This window comes from Lagopus muta, chromosome 6 (genome assembly GCF_023343835.1).
Source record: "Lagopus muta isolate bLagMut1 chromosome 6, bLagMut1 primary, whole genome shotgun sequence".
NCBI classification, from domain to species: Eukaryota; Metazoa; Chordata; class Aves; order Galliformes; family Phasianidae; genus Lagopus; species Lagopus muta.
This window is the reverse complement of record NC_064438.1, coordinates 25,166,541-25,187,727: the sequence shown is the minus strand read 5'-3', so window position 1 is coordinate 25,187,727 and position 21,187 is coordinate 25,166,541. Positions and strand designations below refer to the sequence as shown.

Here is a 21,187-nt window from a genome sequence, read left to right as displayed (position 1 = left end):
TGAGAGGAGGGAAAATCTAGATGGCCTGAAGTCATGTGGAGATCTAGGCTTCCTATTGAGAAACTGTAGATCAGAGCTGGTGATACCACATATCAGAATAAGTACTTCATAGCTTGGCAGGCCATCAGATGTTGCAGTGAGGGGAGCTATTTCAGTGTATCAGACAGATTGGTAATTACAGCCCTCCTATACAGTGTAAATAGAATCCTACATCAGTAGTTGCCAAAATCAAGATCTTACCCTTTTGCTTTGATTATGTAAGAACCCACAACACTGAAATATTTCTTGTGGAATCACTTTCAAAGACAGAAAGGCAACTCAGATCCTTTGTGCAGAGTTTACTTGGTAGTATTAAGGAATTCCTTCAGATTCAATGTAAAGAGTTATCTGAAGGTCTCCCAGACAGTCATCACCCTCCAGGGTTATCCTACAACTCCTGACATGGCCTCTAGATTTCAAGTGACACTTCATATTTAGGCAAAAAATTGCAAAGCAATATATCTGAGCACAGGCACCAGAACTACCCCTCTTTTAACTTCTGACATGGTACATTTTGCCCATAATTCTGACTGTGTTGCAGACTGCTGGTGAGCACCTGGCACTGCTTGCCTGTGCTTCTCCTCCCACATTCTGTGGGTCTGCCAGCTTCAGTGGGCTGTGAGTGGTTTACAACATTTTATCAGCGTTTTCACTGTTTTCACTGCATGCTTACAGAAAACAAGCATTAATGTTTTTGTCCATGGGGTAGGTAGTTTTAGTGATTGATCTGGGACCAGATTTCTCCCTTTCTCCTCTTTTCTCAGCAAAGCATATGTTTGCACCAAGGGATGGATCGGTTGTTTCTGGAAAAGTTCTTGTTCAAGATCTCAGAATCTCTTTGGTGTTTACTTGGTTCATGATCTGTGGGGTTGGAATCCTTGTAGTAAATGCAAGTTCCTTCCCTTCATCTGCAAGTTGCAAAGCCTTTCTGCCTCTTCATTTTTCCTGAGGAGAGAGGTGGAGTAGGAAATGGCTTCCAGGTCTTTCAGCAAACACCAGGAAAGGATCCCCGGCTTCCTATTGACATACTGAAGGAACAATTGTACTGCTAGTAGATCTTTCCCTTCCTACCCCACCTAAGGAGACAATACTCAAGATGGGTGGGATAATTAACTTTTCTGTCGTGGAAGGTTAATGCGTGCCAGATAATAATTATCTGAATCAGACTCAAACCCTGATTTTTTTAAGATTTCTTATGGAATTAAATTGCAGACATGGAAATGAGAATTTGAAAAAACTAGTTTCTAGATCATATCCTCATCTTGTTAATGTTTTTTTTCCCATACGTAAGGGTTGCATATAAAAATGTTAAGAGCACATACAATCTTGCACATAGCAGTTATGAAGCAAAGTAGGTCAGCATTAAAAAAAATGCTAGGATTAAGTATGCTCCTGTTATGTTTGTTAGCCCCTATAACCTCCCCTGTAACCTCCCACCTTTCTTGGTTGGTTCCTTTACTGGGGCTGGTACCTTCTTCTCTTGCTATTTCCTTGTTTCAGCTGAAATTCATTTCTTTGCTTACTGCTCATGCCAGTCTGGCATATTTGGTGCTGCCACCCTCAGAGGTCTGTCTGAATGAGCTATGGACCACTATTACCATGGAGACAACTTATATCCAGTTTTTCTTGTCTCTTCTCTGTGCATCATGGAGTCTGAGGCTGAGATGTGTGGAGCATAGGGATTTTTGCTGCTGAGATCTAGCAAACACTTGAAAGTATTTAGTTTGCCATAAGGTGATAGCATGGTCAAATACAGGCAGATTTCTATGTGGCAAATTTCTTCTCCTGCAAATGACCAGGGAGCTGAAAAAAATATTGATAAGGGACAATATAAGGCTTCTGGCTGCTTATATTATTATATCACTGGCTAGGACTGTATTTAAGTATATACATGGGGCATTGTGCATAACTATTTGGATTCTCTGCTTATTAAAACAGTGTTGCAAGGAACAAGTTATCTTTATCTAGCTGTATGATTCCTATCTTCTTGCATCAGCCTGTGGATATGAGAAAGAACTGGCCATCTCTTATCCGTGTTCAAACTACAGAGCACTTATGTGCTTCCATCTTTTGTGCTGTGGTTGCTCTACCAGACATTTTGTGCCTATGTCTCTATAGTAAGCCAGTCTGATTGCTACGTGAGTCTCTGGTTGCCAACTGCTTCAGATGAGAAATTCCAAACAAAAACCATCAAGAACTGCAGAGATCCTGTGTGGAATGAAACTTTCTACTTCTGGATACAGAGAAAAGTCAAGGTACCCAAAGTTCTCATCTCATCTGTATGCAGTTTCTTTTGGTTTAAACCAAAACAGGATGTCAATACTTGTAATGCCTATCTGAGTTTACGTAAAGTTCTAGCAAGCTGAAGTGAACATCTTTGGCTTTTGCTACTTCCTTCCTCACGGCTGCTTTTTGTTTGTAGCCTGAGCTGCTTGCTGAGAAAACCAATGGCAGAGTGACGTTACAGAGAAACAATGAAGTAAATCTACAAAGCAGCCTTAGAGCAGAGAGGACAGGAAATAAATGCATATCAAAGCCAAGAAGCTATTACATTCTGGTATAATTAACTTTTTAATCTAGTTTAGTACTGCTAATTACGCTATTCTCAATGAACACTGCTGTTTGAAGGTGGAAAGCCCAGGAACAGCGCAAAAAGCCAGACTTGAAAGTTACTAATAATGAAGTGACCTTTACTGCTTCTGTTGATATGGGACAATATAGTACTAATGGTTATCTGTATTACTTCCTAAAATATTGTGCTTGGTGAGTTACTTTTAAGCAGAAATAATGTCCGAAAAGAAATCTCACTTCAGCCTTAATTGATAAGGCTAGAAACTTTTTTCTTATAAAAGGAGATTACACCAATTTTCTTACTCTGATGGCAATTTGTCATCAATGCTTTTCTATTTATTTCCTCTCTCCAAAGCTGATGCTGAGCATGAGATATTTGCACAATGTTATATTTATTGAGGACATGCTAACAAATTGTACATTTTTAAATTTCTTTTTACAGAATATTCTAGAAATGACTGTTTCTGATGATGACATCTTTCGTGATGATGACCATGCTATTGTTCTTTTTGATGTAGCTAAAATCTCCCTTGGGAAAAGAGTGATGGTGGCATTCCCATTGAATCCACAGGTAAGAACGCAGTCAGAAGTTTAACCAGAAGGGAAAAAGCATAAATGTCTTGAGGTACTAGATTTGATGTCTTGTACCACCAGAACCATGGCAAAATTTCTTAAAATCTTGATAACTGTGCATTAATGGCAAAATTTTCTGTCTTCTCAAATTGCTGTTGGTTTCATCTGGCGCAGATTGTGATCAAGTGCCCAAGCCCCAGAACAAATGAAATTTTAGGGAAGCTTTGAACTTAACTGACAGAAAATGACAGTTTATCTAATCTTAACACAGATTATAAAAACCAAAACAATTCAAGGGCACAATATCCCGTGACAGTTTTCTAAACTTCAAGTTTTAGAATGTTGTTCTCAACATAGGGAAGCTAGCAATTAAGAAGTTGTGAAAAATGAAGGTTTTGTAAACATCCTTTGCTCTGCTAGTACAACTGAGATCACCCTTTCCTTAGAGAAGAGAAAGCTGTATCTGTCCTTTAATGCTGACAACAGCAAGCAAGAAACAGAATATTGTTGTTTAATAAAGCATAAAGAAACTGTGCTTGCACAAATAAAGGCTACATTTGCAAACCTCTGCACATGCTGACTGAGAATCTCCCTTTTTTTTTCCATTCATTTTCAGGGGAGACAGGAGCTGGAAGTTGAGTTTCTCTTGGAGGACATGTGAGTAAAACCCCGTTATTATGGAAGCAGCAGCTCAAAGAGAGATTCACTGATGCAGGGAACTGTTCTGTACACTCAGTCTCACCTCAATAGCAAGTCTCCCTTTCTCCAAGCTCGATGTGTGCATCAGCAGATCACTATAAGAAAAAAAATGCCACAGCGTGGAGAATAAGTTCATGATTTTAATTCTACAACATTCTTTTGAAATTGTTATTTATGTGGTTTGGAGGTGACTTTCAGAAGCTGGTGATATGCACTGCAGTAAGTCTATGGGCTCTCTTGGATGGCTCATGGCTGAGGATAATATTGCTACCCAATCTGGGGCATACATGTAGTACTAAGTTTGTTACAAGCACTTCCCAGGTGCTTTATTGCAATTGAATAATTTCTGCTCTGTAAGCTACGTGGCATCTAGTGAAAATGAAGCATATTTTTACAAACAATAGAAAGGAGCAAGTAAAACCAAAATCTCTCAGAGAAGTATATCTCGTTTAAAAAAAAAATCCAGATGATATGATTTATAAAATACATGTTATTTTTGTTTTCTAGCCGGGATCATGCTGAAACCATCATCACAAATGGGGCAGTAGTGGTAAAACATAAAACATTATTTGTTTTGTTTTCTTGCCTTCTTGCCTTCCTTGTTCCTTCCTTCCCTTAGCTGACTTGACAGTAGTGAGAGAAACACTGTAAGTCTTCATTCTTTGGTGACACTTCTATTAGGAGGTTTGTTAGAGGAGGCCAACACAGTTCTAGAGGAGCCTTCAGACTGCTACCATTTTCTTTTGTTTTTTTCTGCATCCATAAAATATTACAACTCACTTAGCATAGCACCATCTTACCACATGATAGTGATAGTTAATTCTCTTTCACTGGGTCTATCAGAATCCTTCAGCATGTTTAACCCACACCTTCAAGCAATGATCCTTCCAACACTTGCCAGCACTGGTGTTGAGATGGCTGGATCAGTAACCTAATTCCCTGTCCTGGTCATGTCTGTTACAGTGCCGTGAGCTGGCCTGCTTAGAAGTTGAGTTTGACAGCAGGGTGAAAAAAAAACAGTTTGCAGGTAAGCTTCCTAGTTCTTTAACTATTAGTGATTTTTACCCTCTCTAACAATACCTAGAAATTGCACCAGCTGAATACTAAAGCTTTAACTGACCACATCTAAGGAAATTTGTAAAATCTTTCTAGTAGAAAACGCTGCTTGTTCTGCAGCAGGTGCAGGTTCGAAGTTCTGACTGCTCAGAGAGCCTTGTGCCAGATGAGAAATGATGTAAGGTGCCTGCATGGGAAGTATCTAAAGCCCAAGCTGAGATGCTAAAAACCCCTGCTGTACTATTGCTAACTCCTGAAGAATCTTACCTCCTTCAGTATGATAGTCCCTGGCCTTAAATTTCCTCAGGACCTGTGGCAGATTGACTTGTGCACACGCACAGAAACACCTCATTTTTTGCAGGGGTTAGCCACTCAGCAGCTGGCTCACGCCTGACCCCGGTCAAGAACCAGAATCTAGGAGTTCCTCTGCCCACCTCCCATGAGGGGCTGCATCTGGTACGCAACCTCAGAACATGCACAACACACTCCAGCAGAATTAGCTGAACTCTTTGGATAAATATGGCCAACTACTGCAGAGTCAGATCTTATTTTAGGGGACTGAGAATTTTTGTTGCTCATTGTTTGGCCAAATGTGAAAACATCTTATAGCACGAGGTACCTGGTGGCACTTAATGTGATCATGGAGCTGCAATAGAAAAACAGCTGTCTAAAACTTGCTGGCATTCATATCACACCCATAGCTGCCTTTTTGTTCATTGTATTATAACAGCACAATGACCTGTAGTGTGTGCTTGGATCACTTTCAGATGTCAGCTTTCCAGGTACATAGGGAGAGGAGAAGGGGATTTTTTGAAAATTGCTTTTTTGCTTCCTTTCCCCCTTTTCTCTTTACTTACAATTAAAAGTAACTACTCTGTGCGTTTTATGTCATTGTTTTAGAGAATGAGCTAACGTTTACAGTGAGAGGATCATTTGAAGAAACACAGAGAATTTCACTGGGCTCTGGCTCCCGTTCCCCTCTCCCAGATCCCACTCTCTTCCACTATGCCAAATACAAGCAACCCTCATTGGATGTTGCACTCACAAAGAAGAGGAGGATTCCCAGCTTTGTACGTTAACCCCTGAACATGGTAGTCAACATGTCAGACAGACCTATGAACTGACCTTTATATGTGAGTAGGCAACAAGAGAAGAATATTTCTGTCTTAACCAAAAGGACCTCCATGCTTCTTTTCAGTGTGCTTGTGTGACATGCAGAGAAAGGAGGAGCAGAAGCATCCCCCTGACTTTACCTCTGAAGTCGCTCCCTTCTGAGCAGGAAGCAGTCAGCAAGGTAATCATCTGCCAACCATTGAGAATCCTTTGCAAACTTTCAATAATTCCTACTTGTTCTAAAGATGCAGACATTAAAGTCCCTCTGTCTTCATACAGAACTGATTCTGATTGTTTTCTAAACTCCCTTGCATCTAGTGTGACACATAATGAAGTAAATTGATTTGAGCAAAATAAATGAGAAAATCATGGGAGGAGAAGAAAATGTCTGAGCTGCTGCTCATTCTCCTTATACGGTCATGTCCTTTACCAAGCTGGAAGTCACTGGATGCTACTAGGGCTACTAGGGTGAGGCTCAGCCCCCTTGGAGACAAACTGAGCTGCACCCACATGTGCATGTGGAGTTCAGCCTCTTTGGCTTCCTCTTGCATCTCACGTTTTTGCATGAAATACTGCAGTTTGTTCTAGAACAGTGTTTCCTGATGAAGCCTTCCAGGGATGTAAACCACTGCAGCTCCTCTCTTCTTTGTTTGTGTAGCTAAGCAGTGTGTGAGCAATCTAACTGGACTTCTTAACAGAGGGAAGATAAAGGCTATAGATGATAGTGTTGAAACCTTAACTTGTTAAATCAGCATACATCTCTGGGTAATAACAAAACACTGAGGGGACAGTCTATCTCCCAGTCTTAGTTTAACGAAGTCAAGAACTCTGTAGATGTAATGATGACCCAAAAGTACTATGCCCCTTTGAAAGTGAGGAAATCAGGCTGTCTTAAAGTATCTATATTCATTATTGTACCTTTTGATTTTCAGTGCAGAAAATTTGGTTTGCTCTTCAAGACGAAAAAATGGTAAGAGATCTTAATTGTCTTAATAGAGTTATAGGATCTTTTAGGTTGAAAAAGACCTATAAGATCATCTGGATCACTACTGTCCACCACTAAACCACATCCCTTTGCTTTTGGGTAATTGTCAGTCAATTTCCAATCCATCTGTTATTGTCTGTGTTTTAAGTACTAACTTGTCCTCTTTTTGGGCAATTAAATAAAATGGGCCTGCAACAACACGGAGTTTCACTGTGATTTTATGTAACAGAACTATATAATGAGTTAAGAAGAGTCAGGAGTTTTTATCTAGAACACATAATATTTTTTGTTGATATTTTACTGTGATCAGTATTATTCATCAAAAGGCTAATGTGAGCACTCACAGAAACCTCTAGCAATTATTTCCAAAGGTAGACTTTCAACAGAACTGCATTTCAGAACTCAAAGAAACCAATTGTGTTTCCTCAAGCACAGACAAGGGAACAGGAAGGCCAAAGCCAGAGTATCTGATGACTTTAGGATATGAAAAAAAACCTGACGTAATATAGGTACCTGCATAGATTTTAATCACTAAACAAAGAAATAAATTCACATTAACTTCTTTTTAAACCAGGGAATCACGTTGTGTATTTTGAGCCATGGTTAAGGCCTTTGTAAGTTTTGGAGGATGTATCTGTGACATTTTGTAAGAGCTTCCCTACAAAGCCAACAACAGCAAACATTTGCAGCATACCTTCTGTTCATGATGTGAGGGTGCCTGTGGATGTTTGCACAACTTTTGAAGGTGCATTTAAAAGCCATCTTCAAAACCCTGCCCTCTGCAGGCTTTTGGCTTCATGTCTGAAAGGGAGCTGTCTTGTTACTTGCAGCTCTATCTAATTTCAGGCATCTTCAGTGAGGAGTGGGCAAAAAAGATGGAAAAAAAAAGTCTCCCCTAGTCCATACAAAGATGTAGTGTTGTTCTCTAGGAACAAACCTGAGCATTTCATCTTTTCCTGTTCTGCTTCATGTGCATAATGGTCAAGACATGTCTATTTATGAAGTAGAAGCAATATAATTACTGAATGATGCTGTAAGCATGATGTAAGATACTTGACGCTGTGTTCCAGCCAGGAAGACCTCGATGTACGGCTGGGCTTTGACCTGTGTGCTCAGGAACAGGATTTCATTTGCAAAAGGAAGAAGGTTGTTGCGGCTGCTCTGAAGGACATTCTTCAGTTGGAGGAGGACTTGGAGGACGATGAGGTAGCTGAGACATAATTATTCTTTGCTTTCTTTGCAGCTGGATGTCAAAATATACATTTGTATTCATTTTTTCTTACTTTCAGGAAATCAGGAAGTTTAATGTGCTTGCTATAGCTATAACATTTGTTATTCTACAGAATAAATGAGTACTCATAGGGAAGATTAATAAAATCCTCACAGAATTGAGTTAGAAAGGACCCTGAAAGGTCGCCTAACACAGTTATCCTGCAGTGAACAGGGACGTCTACAGCTAGATCAGGGTAGAGTAAGTAAAGTATTCACAATGCAATACATACCAAGTATTGTGCTTACATACGAAGTAGGTTGGGTGCACATGGCTCCTCTTTCCCTCCAGAGTTGTAAAAGGGGATGGGGTCATTACTTTCTGGTCTCACTTGGTCTGAATTGGTCAGTGCTCTCTTAAAATCATCAGTTACGATACATCTAGTATTGTCATGAAATACTTATGCAATAGTAGGGATAAGCTTTATCATGCTTAACATGAATAACAGATTGTTGTTACTCACAAAGAAATAGTGAGACAACACCCATGTTTTCTGGTCTGTTGCATCTGGTAAAAATCTGGTTCAGGTGGCAAGAGGTACCTTTTCATGCTCAATCATTATTTTTGGTTTTGCAATAGCACGCTGAAATTTTGACGTTTGAGATAGTGGATCTCATGTCCAATTGCACAATTTCTTGGCAGAAAAAACAAAATCGCAGAATGATTGAGGTTGGAAGGGACTTCTGGAGCCAACTGACCCAACCCCTTCTCAAGCAGGAACACCCAGAACAGGTTTCCCAGGGCTATGTTCATTTGGCTTTTGAAGATCTCTAGGAGAGAAACTCTATAATCTTTCTGGGAGTCTCTTATTCCTTCTGTGCTCCATTACAAATTCAGGTCTTTCTTGTCCTTGCAGACCACTGGTATGCAGCAGCTTTATTACTTTAGCAGTGTTGTAACACTCTCTTTTCTAATCAGTGATGTATTTTGCACATATTTTGGGATTGAACAGGTACCTGTGGTGGCAATCATGACCACGGGTGGTGGAACCAGAGCTCTGACAGCCATGTACGCTCACCTTCTGAGTGTGCAGGAACTGAATGTCTTGGACTGTGTTTCCTACGTCACCGGTCTGTCTGGCACAACGTGGTAAGGCTAAGTTAAGCAAAATTTTCATTGGAGTTTGCCGTAAATGATTTCTGTGAGTGACTCAGAGTTACAGTGGTGAGCTGCTAGTTGGAGCCTCTTTTGAATATCTAGTGGTTACTACCTGCAACACCAGAAGCCATCATTGTTCATAGCATTTTTGGCCGGTGTTATTAAGAAAAGGCTTTCCTCTTCTGCTGTGGCTTTTTCTCATTTCCTTCAGTAGGTATTTGTTAGCATCTGGAGCTAAGGCAGTCCTGCTTAAAGATGTTTGTGGTACTGCATACATGTGTGTTTTGTTATGAAAATCAAGAGATGATACAAAAACCTCCACAATTTCCTAAAGCTCAGCTTGAGATTTCACACTGTGTTTCTTTCTTCTTTAGGACCATGGCAAACTTGTATGAAGATCCTGACTGGTCACAGAAGAATCTTAAGAAAACACTCAATGATATCCGAAGGCACGTGCTTAAAAATAAATTCTTGGCTTGTTTTGCTCCAGACCGACTGAAATACTACTTGAAAGAGTTATGCCAAAGGAAACAGGAAGGACATCAGATAAGTTTCACAGATCTGTGGGGACTCATCATTGAATCTATGTTCCATGACAAGGTATAACAGAAGGACTTTTCAGATTTGTATACTTAATGGATACAGTAGTGAGGGCAGAAGTAAATCAAGAGTGGCTGAGGTTGGAGTTTATCTGCGGTCCAACAACTCTGCCTGCGCAGCTATGGAGCAGGTTGTCCAGGATTGTGTCCGGTCAAGTTCTGAAAAGTTCTGTGTAGGTGGAGACTCCACAACCCCCTTAGGAAACCTGTTCCATTGTCTGACCACACTTTTCTCAAGTGGCAGAAGGTTGGTTGGTTTTCAGATAAATGCCTCAACAACATGCCTTGTCAGTATCATGTTCATGTGTTTGCTGACTGTATTATGCAGACATTAACGTCACACCTGGGACAGATAGGGTGGGAATAAAAATAAATAATAGAAAACTTCTAGTATGAACAATTTAATTAACAACTGAATTAATGTGTAAATATTAAAGTGAAAATCCTACTGTTCTTTTCAAAAAGAGCTACACAGTGTGAGAAGGCAAAGAAAAAGCACAGCTTCCTCTGAAGCTTTGCCACCACTCCCAAACCATCCTCTATCTTTCTTAACCATGTCAGATGCTCCACAGCAGAAGCACAAAGGGACAAGCCACGCTGACTATTAACTCTGCCTGGGCTTTGGCATAGACCCGAAGAAAGGAGGATCTTCTGAGATGCTAAAGACAGAGATTACTCTTCCTGAATGAAATATTTAATGCCAAAAGTGTTTTTCAAATATTCCCAGACTTATTTTTCTTTTAAGATAATGTGAATAACCTTTAAAATCTCAGATTTTTTTTCGTCATGTGAACTTAGACCATATACATAGACAGTCCATATCACAAGGACTGTTTGTGTGCTGTAGTGCTGAGATGGAGGAGGGTCAGAGAGGAATCAGAGCATCTCCCTATATTAAAGCAGTGGGGAACGTCGTAGTTAGTCTGGGACGCTCTTTGTTGTCAGGTTTAGATGAAGGTGAGAAGCTCTTTGTGTCATCTGCCTGTCCTCAGCTACTTCTTTCTTCAAAACAGGAGGACACCCAGAAGCTCACAGATCAGCAGCAGGCACTAAACCGTGGTCAGAATCCCCTGCCCATCTACCTCTCCCTCAATGTGAAGGATAAAATCAGCGACCAGGATTTTAGAGGTAATCATACTTCTGAACTGCTTTTAACTTTTAATCCCATAAAGGGGTCCATTTAGGTTCAGCTAGATAAATCAATTATGTGCACAAATTCCCTTAGGGGCCAATTCACCTAGAAGTAGATTTTTAATAGTTATATCTTTGAAGTCCTCAGTATATGGATAATAGAGAACATTATCCTGAAATTACCTGCTCAGCATGTCAGTAGAAAGTGCCATAAAGCCTGAAGTTTGCAGACACATTTAGATGTAAGGAGGCAATTCACTCTTTATGTTCACACTGCGAAATACACAGTGAATAAAATAGCTGTCTGTTGTAACCAGAACCAGACTTCCTTAAATTGGCTAAATATCATATGTTTTATTCAACTAATTTGAGCTTCTGCTGCTTGTAATGAACCTGTTGTGTGCTTTTCTTTTCAGAATGGGTGGAATTCACTCCTTATGAGGTAGGATTCCTGAAATATGGTGCCTATATTCGTGCAGAAGATTTTGGCAGTGAGTTCTTCATGGGTCGTCTGATGAAGAAAATCCCAGAATCCAGAATCTGCTTTTTGGAAGGTAACTTTTTGACCTGGGTAAATGTGATGTAATATAATCCATCCTGGGCAAACCCTTCTTCTGAAATGAGTCAGTTATCACATTTTTATCTACCAGAAGAATTTGTTAAAACATAAGAATTCATAACAGGTCACCACCTGGAGGACTATTTTCTCTGAAACATTGTTCAGTAGAACAGATTTATTTGACTTCATATATGTTTATGCTTACTGCCGTGAGACCTCTGTATTATTTACATACCTTTGCCAGCTACATAACTTGTCTAATATCATAGGTTATTTAAATTAGCAATCTGTTTTTAGCTTAAGACTCTGCAGTAAAGTCTTTTCTCCAAAATGTTACTGCTGCAGCAAAAACTGATCAGTCCTCCAGGACACTTCCATTTTGGAATGTAAATAGATCTTAGTAGCTACCTTTTTTTTTTCCCTATCTTGCACAAGAACACTCAAATCTCTAAGAAATGCTTTTTTCCCTTTGCGAAAGCAATCTCTTGCCTCATTGTTCTTCCAACTTCCAGCAATTGCACAAAGGATGTTTCAGGGGTGTTTGGAGAAGTTAAGATTTTTTTGCCTGTGTGGAGATTTCATTGTAGCTCATGAGGAGGCACAAGGAAGCAGTTTGATGTCAGAACCTCCCCTTGCCTGCAGATATCCAACAGAGTGCCTGCATCTCCTCTTCCATGGCCAGAAATGTCAGCAGGTCACCAGCACCCATCCTACACCTCTTTCCTTGGCATTCTCCACTTTTTCAGAGCAATGCTGGGACATTTCTGTCTCTGTTTCCAGCCACTGACCCAGACTCCCCTTATTCAGTGTTACTTATTTCAGTGACACAGTTATTCCAAAGGTTTTCTGCAAATGAAGCAAACTGCTTGGCACCTCAGCCGCTAAACAGAGCAGGGACTGACCGTGTAGGTCCTTGTAGCTCCTTCCTGCACAGCAGAACCTTTTCTGCACAAAGGGTCAAGGCCATGGCCAAGCTGCCTGCGTGCAGCCCTTTCCATCCTTCACTCAGTTTCTCCCAAAAATTCCAGGTTTAGTTCCGCAGTTTGGAGGGTATAGCAAAGCACTGCTGCAAATACAGTATATGCAACTACAACAGGGAGTGGTGTTTTCTTACCCTGAAAGATTGCAGATAGGTGGCAGTCTGGGTTGCCATTACATTCGCTCTTTGATTTATTCCTTTTTTTTTTTTTTTTTTTTTTTTAAACCATTTAACGTATGTTGATGGATGGAAAAACTGAAAAATATAATTCAGATATACCCAGAAGACAAATAAAAAAGATTTATGCTCTTAGAATTCCTACTTCCAAAAGCTGTAAGTCAGCCTTCTCATTCTGACTCTTAAATATTTCCTGGCAGTCCTGTGTGACAGTTTTGTACCTGTAACAGGCTATGCGCCAGTAAATAAAGCCTTTAGAACTACAAATACTGGGAACTTGAGAACAGGAAATGTTGAGGGCAGCTGGAAAATACTAAATTTACTTGACAAGATGATATTTGCAACATTACAAAAATGTGTATTTTAGCAGATAGATCGAAAATACTGCCAGCTCTGCTCATACATACTGATAAATCAAATTCTTTATATACGTTGTGGATTCATATACTGATTCATAACGATGATTCCTTTTGTTTACCCACAAAAGTAATGTAATGAATAGTTTGCAGTAGAATGAAGGAAATAATGAAGGTCATTGTAAATGAAAATGCTTCCAGATCTTTACTGGTTTCCTCTCTGCCAAATATATCCTATGCCATAGGGATCTGGAGTAGCGTATTTTCCCTGAATCTTTTGGATGCTTGGTACATATCTGTTCATTCGGAAGACTTCTGGCACAAGTGGACCCGAGACAAAATTACTGACATTGGTGAGTTATTTTTATACCATAATGTTTTTTCCTTCTTCCTTCTTCCTTCTTCCTTCTTCCTTCTTCCTTCTTTTTTTCTTTTATGTTCCTGTATAGTAGGAGTGACTGGAGACCTCCTCTGCAATCCACTTGCTTCCAATTCTTCTCTTGGAACTTTGACTGTGGCAAGAAACTCCATTGAAAGAGAAGAAAGTATAATCTTTGCCTCTATGGATCCCACAAAACTCAAACTCAAGTACTAATGCAGGCCCTTCCAAACTAATCATAAGGATGAGATTTGCAATACCCACCAACAAGTTAACACCCACAGGGTGGGATTTCAGGAGGAAACATACAACACAGACATACTGCAAACTGAAGAATGAAGAGAAATGTAGCAAAAATGATTTATTTTCTTGTATTTGTAGGGGGTTAGTTTCTGATTGTTTAAATGAGGAGTTTGCTAGTAAAGAACAATTTTGTATTCTCCCCTCTCCCTCCCCCTCCCCCTCCCCCCCTTTTTTTTTTTTTGCATAGTGGTGAGATATTAATGTGAAGTAGCGCAGGAAGATGGGGCAAGTGCAGGATGTTGTAGTAGGTAAAATCAAAGAAAAACAAAAGAAAGAGATGGATTCATATACAGTGAAGTACAGTACAAGCCAGGCTTTTACTACTGTCAGCTGAGAAGCTGAGAAGAAACGAATTTTTCAAAGCTTCAATGAAAACTGAGAGTTGTGGTACGAAAAAGAGCAAGAAGTCAACGTTTTCCCAAACATGTTAAGACAAATTATGATTGTAGTGACATGTGTATGACGTGTGTGACGCTGTGTATGACAACAGTGCTATCACATAAAAGACTGTTAACCTTTCCTTTTACAGATGATGAAACCCTGCTCCCTAAAAGACCAAATGAGCTGGAAACTCGAGTGGTTTGTCCCACCGACAGCTTTTCAGACATCTTCCGAGATGTTGTCACGTTACGTCCAGCAGCTTCAGAAATCCCTAACTTCCTAAAAGGCCTCCAGATGAACAACAACTACCTAGAGAGCGAATTTTCTAAATGGAAAGGTATGGTAATAGCATCCCACTTTTATGTATATTTTAAACCATCCTTTTTAAAAGCATGCAATGCTGAGTGGGTTGTCAAGCTGACTGCCTTTTAGTTCTGTTCCCATTCTCTGATAATATTTGAAACTGTTGCCAAAAGGTAAAATTACTCAGTAGAAGAAGCTTCAAAAGTAAGTTCCTAAGAAATTTCCAAAGCCTAGCAAGTAATCAATCAGTGTACACCTGCTGGTGTGCCAGCCATCCAGCCCACACTCTTGTGGCAGGGGATTCATGCCATCATATGCTGTCTCTTGCCTGGATGGTACTCAAGAGGTGTGGTTTGGAGCCCTGTTTCATCTTACCTTCTCACTTGTAATAAAGATAGGATGTTCATAACAGTGTTCCTTCTTGCACCAGCTGGGAGCTTGTACTCAGTCTGTATCAGATCTTCCATGTTCTGCAAGGAGCTATGGCTGTCTACCTTAATACCTTTGTGCCTGTTCTCACAGCATGCCCAGCACTGAGCACATTCAATCTTTATTTTGTTGAGACAGTGAGTTGCAATTTTAATTTTTCCCCTATTGGCCTGATCAGAGTTGTGAACAAAACTAGGGGATGGAATTAACACTATTTTCCTGAACCTCAAGTTAACATCTCAGAGAAAAGGAAAAGAAACTGCAAAGTAAATAGTGGAAAGAGGAACCCAGAAATGACTAAGCTGTAGCTATCAACTACACAGGTAGGCCTGAAACCACCCAAAAAAAGCTGAATTCTCTCTCTCTCTCTCTTCTTTTTTTTTTTTTTTTTAATAATTGACTTTCCCGAAAATGCCAGAGCATCTCTTGCACTGAGCACCCCCTCCTGAAAAACAAATCCTTCTTTTCTAGACTGCGAGCTTGACTCTCAGCCCAACCACCTGACAGGAGCAGCAGACTACCTCATCTTGATCGACACTGCATTTGTTTTTGCCACCAGTTACCCACCACTCATGAGACCAGAAAGGAAAGTGGATGTCATTTTGCATTTCAACTATAGTTCAGGTTCCCAGACCAGGGTGAGTATTATACATTCTTCTATAATGACCTCTCTGCTTCATCATTCACTTCCCAGAATGGCCAATCCTCTGCTCATAGAACACTTTTTTTTTTTCAATATTTAGACAGCAGTAAGAAGCTGACAGTTTACCAGGGTCACATGCATTCATTGAGCACTATGCTGTTATCAGTAAAGTAAGCATTTAGGAAACTGATCCTGCTCATTTTATGAGTGAATGTGTTTCACTTGATCTGAAGGCAGTTAGATGTAGAACCCATACAGCTGAAAATGTTCAAAAACTTAGTTGTGACTCTTTAATGCAGACTCTGCAGAGCCATTTGTGATTCAGACCACCTGCTACCTGGCCTTCCAGAGCTGGGCTCCACTGGCTGCCTACAACCCCTTAATTGGATACATGCTGTAATCTGTCAGAACTTGGCCCTAACCCCACAAGCCTTCCTGGTAAAGCTGGAGTTTGGTCAAATTCAAAATATCTCTGCTATGTTCTGATGCTTTATTTCATTTTCTTTTCATATGATGGCAAACTAGCCTCTGAAAGAAGCCTCTGAGTACTTTGCAAAACAAGGAATTCCTTTCCCTAAGGAGGTGCCAGATGATCAGGAAACACCACATCTGAAGGAATGCTACATTGTTGGTGAAAAGGAGAGCCCAGAAACCCCTATTGTGATATTCTTCCCTCTGGTAAATGACACCTTCAGGGAATACAAAGCACCTGGTAAGTTTATATTCACCAACCACATCGTCAGAGGCAGCCTTTTACTTTGTCTTTTCTACTGTACAATATCTGTTATTCAGACCACCCTGTAAACACTTGTAGGCTCAAATTCTCTCTTCTTATATCTGAACCGTACCAAAGAGATGAAAATACATAAATTTTCCTCAAAAGTACAGCAGCAGCTGAGATCAGCCTTAAACAAAAATGCCCTTCTTCAAAATTTGTTTATTTATTTTGGCTTTTCATAGATAGGTTCTGGAATTAAACAACAAAAAGTGTATTCTGTTTATCTGCAATGGCAGAAATTAGCAGGGCTATTTCCTCTCATACTTCTCCTCCTTGCCTCTTATGGAACGCCCTTGGGAATCTGAAGAATTTCATTGCTTAAAATCATTTCCAGGCTTGTAGTTAATGTAGATAACCTTGAAAACAAAAGTGTGAATTGGTGAAGTGATGAAAATTATAGCTGAGGCACACAGTTTCTATGCACTTCAGTGGGCCCTATTTTAAAACTTTAAGGAATTTAAAGAGCAACATTGCCAGTCGTTTCAAAACAGATGAATCTTGACAGAGCTCTATTCTACCCCTGATAGTGTCAAAAGTCTTGGTTACTGCTTCTGATTCTAACTAGAATCCCTACTTCATGCTATGAGATCACTTTTTAATCACTTCAAAGCCCCACAGCGTACTGAAAACCAAAAGTCCTGAGGTGGTATAGGTGCATGAAATGTAATAACAAAACATCCAGTAACTACTGCCCCAAATGTATGCTTGAGATCAACCTTTTTCTGACTCACAGGTGACGTATGAAGGCAGAAAAAAAATAAATGATGTGTACTTGACACTTTCGATACCCAAGAATTTGTTGAGATTTGTGATTCCAGGATAAGCCTTGGATGTTTTTCCCAAGTACCAACAACACGCTGTGGAGGTTCCTATAAATGTCTGCTCTCTGATAGCCTGCAAATCAAGTTCTGAAATAGCTTTCTGTTATTTAATTCATTTAACAAGTTAATAGAATTTGTCTGCAGATCATCATATATGATGAATCTAATATTTCCAGAGACTACACTTGTGGGACTACTTGCCTGGTTATTTTCCTTGGGTCTGTGATGTATATGCTGATTATGCTGGGATGATGAATTGGGCTTGAAAGGTTCTGTCAGTATCTCAGCCAAATCTCAGGAAACATTAAGTCCAGCATAGCAACTGACATTACATAAAGCTTGTAGTTTTTATAGCAGCAGGTAGCTTGAAGAAATTACAGAAAATATCTATGCCATTTGCTGCTGGGCTGTGTTCCGATCATGGCTCTGTGAAGTCTCTTAGTTTAGACAAGAGGATGTCACTTTTGAGGTCTGTTTTCTGTATCTCTTAAAAATTCATTCCAGCATGCAACAAGAGTTGATGAGCAGATTATGCAGAGCCAAGGGAGAGCTGAGGTTGCTGAAAAGGCAGCTCTGCATCTGGAAAGCTTGAATCACTGAGATGTCTGGATTTTCAGCAGTCTATTCTGGAGATATAGCAGTGAGGGATATAAAATATGGAGGGCAAGAAGGAACAGAAACTGGCAATGGCATCAAAAGCTCACTGCCTGGAAAAAAAAAAACTGCTGTAGTAAAATCCTGGCTGTGGTTACTTGCTCTGGGAGACAGGAAAGAAAGAGGGAAAGAGTAGACATGATTCACTTGCCACCTTAGCTGGAAATAGAAGGTGCTGCTGCAATGACCAGGACACGGCAGCAAAGTGAGAGCTGGGGAGCATCAGCACCAAGCGTGGCTTGGTGACCTGGCTGCCACCTTGCCCCAGCAGTAAAATTATCCCAGCAATAAAAGGCCTCTGAAGGGAAATCTTTGGGTTGTAATCAACTATGGGTGCATGCCTGAGAGGTGCCTGACCCTAATGGCTGTTCTGCTGATTAACCAAGTCACTGTTTGTCCCTTAGGGGTGAGACGTAGTCCCTCAGAGATGGCAGAGGGTGATGTTGATGTTACCAATAGCTGTGGTCCATACTACATAAACAACCTGAGTTATTCAGAGAAAGATTTTGACAAACTGGTGAACCTAAGCTACTACAACGTCCAGAATAATAAAGACTTGATTCTTCAGGCCTTGCGTGCAGCAGTGGAACGGAAAAAGCAGCAAAAGAAACAGCAACCACTGCAAAAACCACCACCTCCTGGTGATGATGACATGGGTGTGCCCAACAGAGAGGTGTCCCAGCATCTGCCCACCTGCTCAACAGTAGGGAAAATGAAATAAAACATCCACAAGCACTGCTAATTAAACAAAACAAAACAAAACAAAAAAAAAAAACAAAAAAAAAAAAAAAGAAGAAGAAGAAGAAGAAAGGAACTTGCCTAGGTAGTGAAAAGCTGAAGAATGCCGAAAACACTTTGTTATCGGAAGTGCTGCAGCCTGTCTGTCAGTGAAGGATGTAAACACACAAGGCTGAGCTCTTCCTTAATGAATTAATGTCCTTCCCTTGCTGACAAGCCCTGGAGTAGAGCTGGGTGCAAGGTGCTGTGCTCCTGCTTGCAGAAGTGACCCTTCAGGCCAAGGCTGCGTTTTATGGACATGAGGGCATGAGGAAGCTGACACTGGCTGCTGATTTTCTACCTGCATTGTAATAAGAGAGGAGCGTAAGTCTGGAACTGCAACAGAGAACAATATCCATTGTTTCTAAATCAAAACCTATTTGGGAGCTATGAATTCTTTATGTGAATGTAAATAAATATTAAACTTTATACAAGAAAATACTTTTTTTTCAAGTCAGAGTAATAGGAAATAAATATTTTTTGCAGCAAATACATGTTATAGAAATTTCTTCTAGGAGCCTCTTCCTCTACTAGCAAGCCAACTTAAACATGAGATGCAGACTTACTTCAGACCTGGGTGTGAAGTGCCCCAGGAGCCTGACACCATTTAAATTCCATTTACGGCTCTGCTCTATGAGAACTGATTTACACTAGTTTATTTAGTTAAATCACATTTAAGCATTAATGCTACATGTTGAAGGCTTACAAATGCAAAGATTTTTGAGACTATTACATTTGAAAAGAAAGGAGAAACAGAGGTACAGCAACTCTAAAATTCTTAATGTCACTCATTTGCATGTGACTTTTTAACCTGTTGCTGAGTTGTCCAGCAGAAGTTAGCTTCTCTGATATGAGCAGTCCATTTTCCTGATACAGATAAGCAGGTTTCATAGCACTTGGATAAGGTGCTTCATGGGAGCATCACTGGAACTCTGTAAAATGCTGGGCACCATGGTGGGAAGTAAGAATCAGGCTCTGCTGGGGTATAGAGAAGGACATTCTTCTGTATGGATGATCTGGAAGCTTAAAGTTATCTGCAGAAGAGAACAGTAGCTGTTTGTAAGACTCATTTATAATACGCAGGAGTAGATTAGAGAACAAGTATATAGAAGACAGCAAGAGAGAGAAGAGCAGTTCATTTGATTACTGAGTGAAACAGCTTAAAGCGTCTCTGATGCTTAGTCTGGAGAAGAGGATGCTTAGAGAAGACTTTATCACTCTCTACAACTGCCTGAAAGGAGGCTGTGGTAAGGAGGTGATCAGCCTTTTCTCCCAGGTAACAGTGACAGGATGAGAGGGAATGGCCCTAAGTTGCACCAGGGGAGGTTTAGGTTGGATATTAGGAAGAATTTCTTCTCAGAAAGAGAAGTTGAGGCATTGGAACTGGCTGCCCAGGGAGGTGGTGGAGACACTGTCCCTGGAGGTGTTCAAGAACAGTGTGGAAGTGGCTCTGAGGGATGTGGACATGGTGGGGATGGGCTGACAGATGGACTAGATGACCTTAATGATTCTGATTCTATGAATGAGAGATATGACTTTCTAATTGCTGAAGCACTGTACTGCTTTTGTGTTCAACACTGAACTTAGTTTGAGTGCTGTGGTTTGACAGGTGGATCCCCAGTCTTTGATTATTCTTTTTCTAAAGTAAGTTTAGCTTCTATTCAGTGTTACTGACATATATCCACAGGCCTGCAGGCTCTCAGTATGCTTCCTATAGGCTTCCCTGCCCATCAGTTCTCCTGTAGTATGTTTCAGCAAGAGACTGTGGGCCAGAAATGGAAGCCTTACAAATGCCTTTGCTCTCAAGGTCAGGGTCTCTTCCCAGCTGAAACACAGGGATGTAAAAATGTTTATCACCGGGGTCAGCACATCCTCACCTTCTGGAGCATGCTGCAGAGCCTGCACAGCTCTTGTGTGCTGAGGGTTACATCCCATGGAAATCAGAGTGTGTGTGCTGGTGCCCCTCACAGTATGGGTGCAGCCAGAGGGCACAGCCAGACCTGGGAATCTGGAAGCACTCCCAGTTACCCACATATGGTCGGAGCTTTATTGTCTGAAGGGCAAACTGTCCTGCTGACAGCAGGAAGCATGCAGGCAGGAAGTCTGAAGACAAGCAGAGCTAGGTGTTTGAGAGCAAGCACTGCCTTGCCCTTCCTGCTGCCTTCCAGCCGCCACGAAGGGGTCATGGAGAACAATGGGCACTTTACCCCACTTCACAAAGCACAGAGTGGGACTGAAATAATAACTCACAACTCTGAGTTCTCTATATTCAGCAAGAACACAAGGGAGAATGACAAGGATGGCTAAAGAGGTGGAACAGCTTCCACAGAAGGGGCAAAGAGATAAGGCATCTGCACCCTAAGGAAGGGACAACTGGAATGAAATGCAGGGAACAGTGTGCACTGCAAAATCTGCACTGAGCCACCAATTCCAGAGGCAGCAGACAGCCTGAGGAAGAACCACAACTCCCTTGCCCTCTTTGATGCTCTGTTGCCTGAGTGCTGGCTGCTATCA

General features: G+C 40.7%; 1 protein-coding gene across 5 annotated transcripts in view; it reads left to right on the top strand.

The window, feature by feature from the left end:
- LOC125694668 (cytosolic phospholipase A2 epsilon-like) overlaps nt 1-19,052 on the top strand; it is a 39,451-nt gene extending 20,399 nt beyond the window's left edge. For 3 of the 5 annotated variants that reach the window (XM_048948222.1, XM_048948224.1, XM_048948225.1), the window contains 19 exons: nt 2,158-2,294; nt 2,462-2,596; nt 3,053-3,181; nt 3,800-3,840; nt 4,390-4,432; nt 4,846-4,909; nt 5,839-6,008; nt 6,137-6,232; nt 6,984-7,021; nt 8,107-8,242; nt 9,259-9,395; nt 9,779-10,004; nt 11,017-11,131; nt 11,551-11,688; nt 13,451-13,558; nt 14,417-14,605; nt 15,472-15,638; nt 16,169-16,355; nt 18,301-19,052. In XM_048948222.1, the coding sequence (XP_048804179.1) occupies nt 2,158-2,294; nt 2,462-2,596; nt 3,053-3,181; nt 3,800-3,840; nt 4,390-4,432; nt 4,846-4,909; nt 5,839-6,008; nt 6,137-6,232; nt 6,984-7,021; nt 8,107-8,242; nt 9,259-9,395; nt 9,779-10,004; nt 11,017-11,131; nt 11,551-11,688; nt 13,451-13,558; nt 14,417-14,605; nt 15,472-15,638; nt 16,169-16,355; nt 18,301-18,617 (2,573 nt within the window). In that variant the 3' untranslated portion in view covers nt 18,618-19,052. Of the gene's footprint in view, nt 1-2,157; nt 2,295-2,461; nt 2,597-3,052; nt 3,182-3,799; nt 3,841-4,389; nt 4,433-4,845; nt 4,910-5,299; nt 5,395-5,838; nt 6,009-6,136; nt 6,233-6,983; nt 7,022-8,106; nt 8,243-9,258; nt 9,396-9,778; nt 10,005-11,016; nt 11,132-11,550; nt 11,689-13,450; nt 13,559-14,416; nt 14,606-15,471; nt 15,639-16,168; nt 16,356-18,300 lie in introns of all 5 variants that reach the window. The other 2 variants (XM_048948223.1, XM_048948226.1) reach the window with 2 other exon arrangements.
- Nucleotides 19,053-21,187: the final 2,135 nt, after the last annotated feature.